The following is a 10,064-nucleotide window of genomic DNA, read 5'->3' on the forward strand; positions in this document are numbered from 1 at the left end:
CAGGTATGAGCCACCGTGCCTGGCCTCTCAATTTTTTTTTTTTTAAGCAGATGGGAGGCAACATAGTAGGTTCATAATTAAAACTGTTTTGGAAGTATTTATTGTTTATTTATTATTATTATTTTTTAAGACAGGGTTTCACCACATTGGTCAGGCTGGTCTTGAACTCCCGACCTCAGGTGATCCACCCGCCTTGGCCTCCAAAGTGCTTGGATTACAGGTGTGAGCCACCACGCCTGGCCGGAAGTGTTTATTGTTTAATAATTCTTTCTCCCCTCAGCCCCATCCAGCCACTCTCTCTTTCTGTTCTGATCATCCTAAAGGCTGAATCCATTCTCCTTCTGTATGGAGGATGAGAAGCAACACTAAAACCAATAGATATGATCGGGTCTTCATCAGATATCATGTCGCTGTGGGTAGAGTGCCAGTTTCAACAAGTGTTGCTTTCCTTGGGCTCCAAAAAGTAGTCCTTGCTCAAGGTCACTGGGACACTCATGGAGTTGAAATGCCGCTGCCCATCTAAGTACAACATGGACTCTGAAACACAAGAAAGAGAACCCTGGGGAAATGTGTAACACCTTAGAAAGCATCATATCGTCATAGAGACATGAGACTACTTGGGAACACTGAGAAAGAATGAGATGCACTGTTGGGCCGAGGGTGCCACATTCCCATGGGAGCAGGCATGACTCCTGGCCCCTTCCTCCGGCTGGATCAGCTTTTGACTACCAGTGGCTGCTTGCCGCCTGAGGGCCACAGGTATCTTTGGCCTTCAGGGCGGCCAAATCTGAAAAGCAAAAACTCCCAAAGACATGCGCGTGGACTGGCAGGCATCGATACACTTCCTACAATTCAAAAGGAGAAAAATGTCCTCAGAAGTTCTTGCCTTCATTAGGGACAAGCAATAATCACTGCTTACCTCCATATGTTTTGGGGAAAACCAATGGCACTTCTTTTTCTGATATGAACGTGAAATGGAAGACATTGGTGGTTGTATGAGTTTTGTCCCGCAGAGAGGCCACTTCACTGTGTACTCTGACTTGAATGTAATTACTCTGCGTAAAGCATACCTAACAGATTACAGACACTAGTCAGTCAACTGCATGAGGAAGGGGAAAAGGCAGTCATAAGAGAAAACAGTAGCTTTTGGACATGAAAACTTCCAGGCTCAAATGAAAAAAAAAAAGTTGTATTTCATCTCTCATCACACACCTACCTGCGAGGAAAGAAAGAGCAAGGAGCCAACCTCAACGGGTTTCTGAAACATGATGTCATCTACTGCTACCACAAATGGTCGAGAACCACTGTTGGGGGACAAGACAGAATTGGGGGTAAACTGCAAAATTCTGATGACCTCAATTTTTTCCCCTAACAGCTAACTGAAGCGAAATAAAAAGGAATGAAGAATAAAGTTAGGGAAGAGGGAAGTGACCCTACCACTGAGGAACGGTTAAGAGATGCCATTGTGACCAGATTAGGGCCAAAATAACTATATCTATTCCCTTCCACATATCATCACTATATTTTCCGAGTGGGTTTTTTCATGTATGAACTTACAAAGTCAGAGCAACAACCTTTTTTTTTTAGATGGAGCTTCGCTCTTGTTTCCCAGGCTAGAGTGCAATGGCTTGATCTCAGCTCACCGAAACCTCTGCATCCCAGGTTCAAACGATTCTCCTGCCTCAGCCTCCTTAGTAGCTGGGATTACAGGCATGTGCCACCACGCCTGGATAATTTTGTATTTTTAGTAGAGACAGAGTTTATCCATGTTGGTCAGGCTGTTCTCAAACTCCTGACCTAAGGTGATCTGCCTGCCTCCGCCTCCCAAAGTGCAGGGATTACAGGTGTGAGCCACCACACCTGGCTGAGAGCAACAACCTTCTAAAATGAAGATCAAACTCAGCTGGTATGAGTGTGGTATTCAATTTAAAAACATAACATAGGCCAGGCATGGTGGCTCACGCCTGTAATCCCAGCACTTTGAGAAGCCGAGGCGGATGGATTACCTGAGGTCAAGAGTTCAAAACTAGGCTGACCAACATGGGGAAATCCCCATCTCTACTAAAAATACAAAATTCACTGGACATGGTGGCGGGCACCTGTATTCCCAGCTACTCAGGAGGCTGAGGCAGGAGAATCATTTGAACCCAGGAGGCAGAGGTTGTGGTAAGCCTTGATCACACCACTGCACTCCAGACTGGGCAACAAGAGTGAAACTCTGTCTTAAAAAAAAAAAAAACCATAACATATTCCCACACACACCAAGACTGGTCCAAAATGTTTAAATTCAGTGGGGTGATATAAATTGCTTCTCAGAAGTTAAGGCTGCCTTACATGTAACTCACCCAAAGCTACAAGCAGTGGCCCATGCAAGTTCGTATGCTTTCCTCATAAGGAAACCACCAAAGATCCGATTGAAAATGTTCCGCTCCTACAGGACGTAAAATAAGTATCAATGAATACAAACTTATGGCCACCTTTGTATACAGAACAGAGGAATTAACAATGTCACAGGACAAAGGCCAGTTTAAAGGTGTGTCAAATATTGGACAAATATCATGAATGGAAGCTATCCTATTCAGATATCTCACTAAATTATAATACCTGAGGGTGGCAAATTTCCAAGCTCTTCAGTTTTGAATTCTCCATCCACACTGCGTTAGGGGGCAAAACTCGACTTCGAAAACTTATAGTCCTGTAAAAATGAATATTTATTAAACCCTGTTAACGCCATGGTTCTGCTGTTGAAAACTAAAAACATTTGCAAGCCACTCCCAATATACTCAGGCAACTGTGGCTCTGGAGAAGGCTGAGGTTTAGGCCTGGCGCAGTGGCTCATGCCTGTGATCCCAGCACTTTGGGAGGCTGAAGCCGGCGGATCACCTGAGGTGAGGAATTCGAGACCAACCTGGCCAACATGGTGAAACCCCATCTCTACTAACAATATTTTTAAAAAATAGCCAGGCGTGGTGGCAGGAGCCTGTAATCCCAGCTACTCAGGGGTGGGGGTACTGACACAGGAGAATTGCTTGAACCCAGGAGGCACAACTTGCGGTGAACCGAGATTGTGTCACTGCACTCCAGCCTGGGCGACAGAGTGAGATGCTGTCTCAAAAAAAGAAAAAGAAAAAGGTGGGGTGTGGTGGTTCATGCCTGTAATCCCAGCACTTTGGGAGGCCGAGGCGGACAGATCACCTGAGGTCAGGAGTTTGAGATCAGATTGACCAACATGGTGAAACCCCATCTCTACTAAAAATACAAAATTAGCCAGGTGTGGTGGCCCGTGCCTGCAACCCCAGCTACTCCAGAGGCTGAGGCAGGAGAATCGCTTGAAACCCAGAGGCTGCGGTGAGCCGAGATCATGCCACTGTGCTCCAGCCTGGGAAACAAGAGTGCAACTCCATCTCAAAAAAACAATAAAAAAAGGCTAAGGTTTAAATGTTTTCCCAACATGGAATCTTATCGTCCTTACTTTGGATCCAGTGTGCTGAGAAACATCTCGTGGATGGTGGTCCTCTCCTCAGCGCTGGGGGCCATTTTTAGCAACGATGTGGAGCTAAAGGCAATTCTTCTCCCCTTGTTCACTGGAACATGGGAGAATAAGGAGCAATGATCAGGAGGGTCACACTGTAACACAGGGAGCTCTGACCGGGAAAGCCTTTCAATCTCATGGAAGATTATACGCATATCCAAGAGAAAACTGCAGAGGCGACATAAAACTCCCAGTGAGCCTTTGGTTCCACATGGAAACTATATTGGCTCAGTGTGAGATCGCTTGAAGTCATCCTGATCCAGAGCCCTGACCTACAGTTATCCCATCAAGAGGTATTTCTCACTTCATTACAACGGAGAAAGCAGGCCTGGTGCAGTGGCTCATGCCTGTAATGCCAACACATTGGGAGGCTGAGGCAGGAGGATCGCTTGAGTCCAGAGCTCAAAACCAGCCTGGGCAACACAGAGAGACCCCTGTCTCTACAAAAAAAAAATTTTAATTAGCCAGGCATGGTGGCACGCGGTCAAGAAATCGAGACCATCCTGGGCATGGCGGTACACACCCATAGTCCCAGCTACTTGGGAGGCTGAGGCAGGAAAATTGCTTGAACATGGTAGGCGGAGGTTGCAGGGAGCCAAGATTGTACCACTGTACTCCAGCCTAGCAACAGAGCAAGACTCTATCTCAAAAAAACAAGAAAAAAGACATTTGACTGGTATGAAGAGCCCATATAAAATCTTAAGTAATCTTTTCTGCAGTATAATTAATGTGCTTCTAAAACTTATTTCGTTATAAACAAATTAATGTACATTCTCCTTGTCTAAACAGCTCCTCTTCCTCTGGGTTTTCAGGGATGAGTGGATTTACAAATGCCGGCCTAAAAAGAAGAAAAGAAAAGAATTTAAAATATGCTGTTATATAATAAAACTCGAAGATGAACAATCACCCACTAGTTATAAAGAATCTGCTTTTCATTTTGGGTAGTGCTTACCCCTGCCTTACACATGAACACTAACAGTTAGGGAAGCCTTATGGTTACAGATAACTGCACACTAGAAAGTTCACATTATAAAGAGGATTCTGGCATTTGCCAAAATGTTTGACCTGATTCTAACCATGAAGAAACAATGAAATATAGGTTGTAGAACATTCTACAGGAAAACTGGCTTGGATTTTTGGTCAATTTTTGAAAGACAGCAAATGGCAGAAAGACTGTTCTAAAGAAGCAGAATAACCAAATGCAATATACAATCCTTGAGGGATTGGGTCCAGAATCAGGGAGATAGCTATAAAAGACATTTTAGGGACAATTGCTGAAATTTGAATATGGATCACATATGAAATCATTGTATCACTCTTAAATTTCTCGGATATAATAAAGGCATTGAGGTTATGTAGAAATACCTGGTTCTTAGGAAATACATGCTGAACTACTGATGGGTGAAGCAGTCTCAAACTTACTTTCCAATGATTCATGGGAAAAAAATATGTAAATGTGTGTATTTACAGAGAGAGGGCAAGAAAATAACACAAATATAATACAATTTAGGTGAAAGGCATGTTTGTTGCATTATTCTTTCTACTTTTCTGTAAGCATCAAATTTCTTGAAATAATAAGGGAAAAAGGATAATACTTCACTGTGGTAAAATCCAAACATTTGATGAAATAATGGAAACAAAATAATTGAAACAGGCCGGGCGTGGTGGCTCATGCCTATAATCCCAGCACTTTGGGAGGCCAAGGCAGGAAGATAACCTAAGGTCAGGAGTTTGAGACCAGCCTGGCCAACGTGGTGAAATCCTGTCTCTACTAAAAATACAAAAATTAGCCAGGCGTGTTGGCAGCCACCTGTAATCCCAGCTACCCAGGAGGCTAAGGCAGGAAAATCACTTGAACCCAGGAGGTGGAGGTTGCAGTGAGCCAAGATCGCATCACTGAACTCCAGCCAGGGCAACAAGAGCAAAACTCTGTCTCAAAAACAAAAGAATCGAAACAACAGCTTGGAAATGTGACACGCATCAGCTGGAAGTGAAACTTGTAGCAGTGGCCTCAGTGCTTGAATAGAAGCCCCAGGCCAGTCACTGGGCACAGCAGGTCAGCTGGGGCTGGCAGGAAGGGCCAGACTAGATGGGTGTTATTCTTCCCTCAGACTACTAAGTGATCAACATATGTTTCTATCTTAACTTGGCTTTCCAAGTCAGCTTTCCATGCAGCAGAAACGATTTTTCACTGCAGACTCCTAAATCAAGTTTCTAATACAAATGAGATTTTCGACAGGCCCTGACTCTGTCCTGTGCAAAGAGCAATCCCTCCCATCCCAGCTCTACCCCTACAATTACTTTTTCTCAATTTGGATATCTTGGGTATAACTGTTGTTAGAAACCAAGAATTCAATTTCAGAGAAAAAAGATTATGTAAACTAAGTTGAACTCTATACAGTTAAATCTGACTTGAAATGACCATATAAACTAATGAGGCTTTTTTTGAGGCAGGGTCTTGCTCTGCTGCTCAGGCTGGAGTGCAGTGGTGCAACCTCATCTCACAGCAACCTCCGCTTGCTGGGTTAAAGCGATCTTCCCACCTCAGCTTCCCACACTGTCTGGGACTACAGACGCATGCCCACCACACCTGGCTAATTTTTTGTACTTTTAGTAGAGATTTCGCCATGTTGCCCAGGCTGGTCTTGAACTCCCTGGCTCCAGCAATCTGCCCACCTCAACCTCCCAAACTGCTTGGAGTACAGGGGTAAGCCAGTACACCCAGCCCTCATGAGGCTTTTTGTTTATTTAAAATATATCCTGGCTATGTCCACTGAAAAGGCCTAGAAACAATAACAAACTAGTAACAATGTTCAGTTCTAGTGCCCATATTTTGATGTCTAAATACCGTTCCCCCTAAAAGGAATCCCAGAACTACTTAGGGAAACGGGTGACTCCAGGCCTGGGGCAGGAAATATGTAACATAAGCCCAAGACATCTTGTGCCAGAGAGCAGGAAGGTAGCAAAGAGATGGGGGAGACGATGCAGGAGCCAGCTGAGAGGAGCCCCCACTGACCAAAGATGGCACACTCACAGCATCAAGAGAAACAATGGCTGCAATTTATTGAAATGCATGTAATATATTAAAACCATGAATTCATAATGATACTTTCCTGGCAGGACACAGTGGCACATGCCTGTAATACCAGCACTTTGGGAGGCCGAGGTGAGAGGATCACTGGAGCCCAGGATTTTGAGACCAGTCTGACCAGCATGGCAAAAACCCCATCTCTACAAAAAATTTAAAAATTAGCTGGGCAGCTACTCAGAAAGCTGAGGCAGGAGAATTGCTTGAACTGGGAGGCAGCGGTTGCAGTGAGCTGAGATCGCACCACTGCACTCCAGCCTGGGCAACAAGAGTGAAATTCCATCTCAAAAAAAAAAAAAAAAAAATTAGCTGGGCATGGTGGTATGCATCTGTGGTCCCAGCTACTCAGGAGGCTGAGGCAGGAGGACTGCTTAAGCCTAAGAGGTCCAGGGTGCAGTGAGCCATGTTCATGCCACTGCACTCCAGCCTGGACAGCACAGCAAAACCTCATCTCAAAAAAAAAAAAAAAAAAAACTAGGGCCGGGCACGGTGACTCATGCCTGTTATCTCAGCACTTTGGAAGGCCTAGGTGGGCAAATCTCTTGAGGTCAGGAGTTCGAGACCAGCCTGACCAACATGGTGAAACCCTGTCTCTACTAAAAATACAAAACAAATTAGCTGAGCACAGTGGCGCATGCCTGTAGCCCCAGCTACTTGGGAGGCTGAGGCAGGAGAATCTCTTGAACCCAGGAAACAGGCTGCAGTGAGCCAAGATTGCACCACTGCACTCCAGCCTGGGCAACTGAGCGAGACAGTGTCTCAAACACACACACAGACAGAAAAACAAAAAATAAAATAAAATTTAAAAACATGATACTTTTCTAAAAAGCAAAAAAACTGGGAAAAGTATGCATCACTAGCTAGTGAACCAACTCCTTATTCTGAAAACAAGTAAATAAAAGACAGGAATGAAGCATGGATCCTAACTCTCCATTTCAAACCCAATTGCCCTAGTTGTTAGGAGAAAGCTCTTCTTTACAGAACCCCAGCTAACAAATGTGGAAGGAATGACAAAATTTGAGAATTATGTGAAACCACCTAATGATAATGATCACAGCAATGATCAGCAGTGGACCTTGAAAGCACTGGAAAAAGACCGCTGGGAAACAGCTATTTGCAGGATGACAAAGTACATCCCTGCAGACTGTTGCTGATAAGAAGAGGAAAAACTGAACTTCACAAAGGAGAGATTAGGGTGTGACTGCTTGAACCCACACACCAATCTTAGCATCACTGTGAGTGGGACAACTTTTACCTCCTGATATGACGCAGCGTGAGATACAACACAAGATATATGACATCACCTATGTAGTACTCTCACCATATATGCTCAACCCAAATCTAACACAAGGATTTAGATCTACCTTCAGGTGACAGAAATTACTAGGGATAGAGAAACAAGACCAACCAACAAACCGACCAACCACCCTGAGAACGTAATAGGGCAAATCCAGAAAGCGGGACACTGTTTAGAGCTACTATCCAGCCTCTCAACGAGGGAGGAAGAAACAATAAGGGGACTGTGAAGACGCAACTATTCTGGATTAAAACAGATTTAAGAGATTGCACAACTTGGCCCGGTGCGGTGGCTCACACCTGTAATCCCAGCACTTTGGGAGGCTGAGGTGGGCAGATCACTTGAGTTCAGGAGTGTGACACCAGCCTGGGCAACATGGTGAAACCCCATCTTTACTAAAAATACAAAAATTAGCTCAGTGTGGTGGCACACGCCTATAATTCCAGCTACTCAGGAGGCTGAGGCAGGAGAATCGCTTGAACCCAGGAGGTAGAGGTTGCAATGAGCAGAGATGCACCTGGGCAACAAAAGCGAAACTTCATCTAAAAATATATATATATATATTCTCTTAAGTAACTACATAACTATTACCTGACCTAACAAAAATCAGTCCTTAATATATTCTAATATTAAGTTCATATCCAGTTTTCTCCAAATATATTTTGAATGATTTGTTCAAATCAGGATCCAAATATGATCCACACATTACATTTGACTTTTATGTTTGTAAGTGTGTTTTGTTTTTTGGTAACAACTTTATTGAGGTATAATTCGAATACCACACAATTCATCCATTGAAAGTGTACAATTTATTAGCTTTTAGTGTATTCACAGAGTTGTGTAATATCTTTTATTTATTTACTTTTTTTGAGACAGAGTCTTGCTCTGTCACCCAGGATGGAGTGCAGTGGCATGATCTCAGCACACTGCAACCTCTGCCTCCCGGATTCAAGTGATTCTCGTGCCTCAGCCTCCCCAGTAGCTGGGACTATAGACACGTGCCACCACGCCTAGCTAACTTTTGCATTTTTAGTAGAGACAGGGTTTCACCATGTTGGCCAGGCTGGTCTTGAACTCCTGACCTCAAGTGATCCACCCGCCTCGGCCCCCCAAAGTGCTGGGATGCTGGGATTACAGGCATGAGCCACCACACACAGCCTGAGAATGTTCTCATTTTCTAAAAGATGCCTACACTAAAGTATTTAAGAGTGAAATGTCGTTATGTCTGGGATTTGCCTTAAAATATTATAAATTTTCTTTAAACAAAAAACAGATGGAACAAAAATGGTCAAAATGTTTCAATTAAAACTGTTAAATCCAAGTGATAGGTATACAGACATTCGTTATAGTCTTCTCCCCAGTCTTATGTATCTTTGAAATCCTTTGAAATAAACAATTATGAAAAAATACCAATTACCCTTTATTTTCAGAATCACGAGCCACCATTACAAACGTTGCATCCAAAACAGGACAAAATTCATCACCATATAACTAAAGAACAAAGGAAAGAAAATGTACATATGAGAAACAGATTTATTGGGAAGACCTACAACAATTCTAACAGACAGTATGTATGCTTTGAGAAAGAATGAAATTGGCCAGACGCAATGGCTCCCACGTGTAATTCCAGCACTTTAGGAGATCAAGGTGGGAGTATCACTTAAGGCCAGGAATTTGAGACCAGCCTGGACAATATGCCAAAACCCAGTCTCTACCAAATAATACAAAAATTAGCAGGGTGTGGAGATGCATGCCTCTAATCCCAGCTGCTCAGGAGACTGAGGCATGAGAATTGCTTGAACCTAGGAGGCCAAGGTTGCAGTGAGCTGAGATCGAAGGTCTCTGTCTCTTAAAAAAAAGAGAGAGAGAGAGAGAGAGAGAAAGCCTGAAATTGGAAAAAGAGAAGCATGCTCATTAACCACCATATGTGGCCAGGCACGGTGGCTCACACCTGTAATCCCAACACTTTGAGAGGCCAAGGCGGGCAGACCACGAGGTCAGGAAACCAGCCTGGCCAACATGGTGAAACCCCGTCTCTACTAAAAATACAAAAATTAGCCAGGCCTGGTGGTGGGCGCCTGTATTCCCAGCTACTCGGGAGGCTAAGACAGGAGAATTGCTTGAACCCAGGAGGCGGAAGTTGCAGT

The 10,064-nt window shown here is 43.9% G+C and overlaps 1 protein-coding gene across 1 annotated transcript in view; it reads right to left on the reverse strand.

Annotated features, from left to right (window-relative positions):
* Positions 1 to 244: 244 nt before the first annotated feature.
* Positions 245 to 10,064, reverse strand: part of ACOT9 (acyl-CoA thioesterase 9) — a 40,033-nt gene continuing 30,213 nt past the window's right edge. Inside the window, exons 8-15 of the mRNA XM_017514575.2 lie at positions 9,335 to 9,408; positions 4,303 to 4,370; positions 3,473 to 3,584; positions 2,605 to 2,695; positions 2,346 to 2,431; positions 1,217 to 1,304; positions 920 to 1,070; positions 245 to 537 (exon numbers count right to left, since the gene is read on the reverse strand). Coding sequence (XP_017370064.2) covers positions 431 to 537; positions 920 to 1,070; positions 1,217 to 1,304; positions 2,346 to 2,431; positions 2,605 to 2,695; positions 3,473 to 3,584; positions 4,303 to 4,370; positions 9,335 to 9,408 — 777 coding nt within the window. The 3' untranslated portion in view covers positions 245 to 430. The remainder of the gene's footprint in view (positions 538 to 919; positions 1,071 to 1,216; positions 1,305 to 2,345; positions 2,432 to 2,604; positions 2,696 to 3,472; positions 3,585 to 4,302; positions 4,371 to 9,334; positions 9,409 to 10,064) is intronic.

This window comes from Cebus imitator, unplaced genomic scaffold (assembly GCF_001604975.1).
Source record: "Cebus imitator isolate Cc_AM_T3 unplaced genomic scaffold, Cebus_imitator-1.0 Scaffold527, whole genome shotgun sequence".
Classification (NCBI taxonomy): Eukaryota; Metazoa; Chordata; class Mammalia; order Primates; family Cebidae; genus Cebus; species Cebus imitator.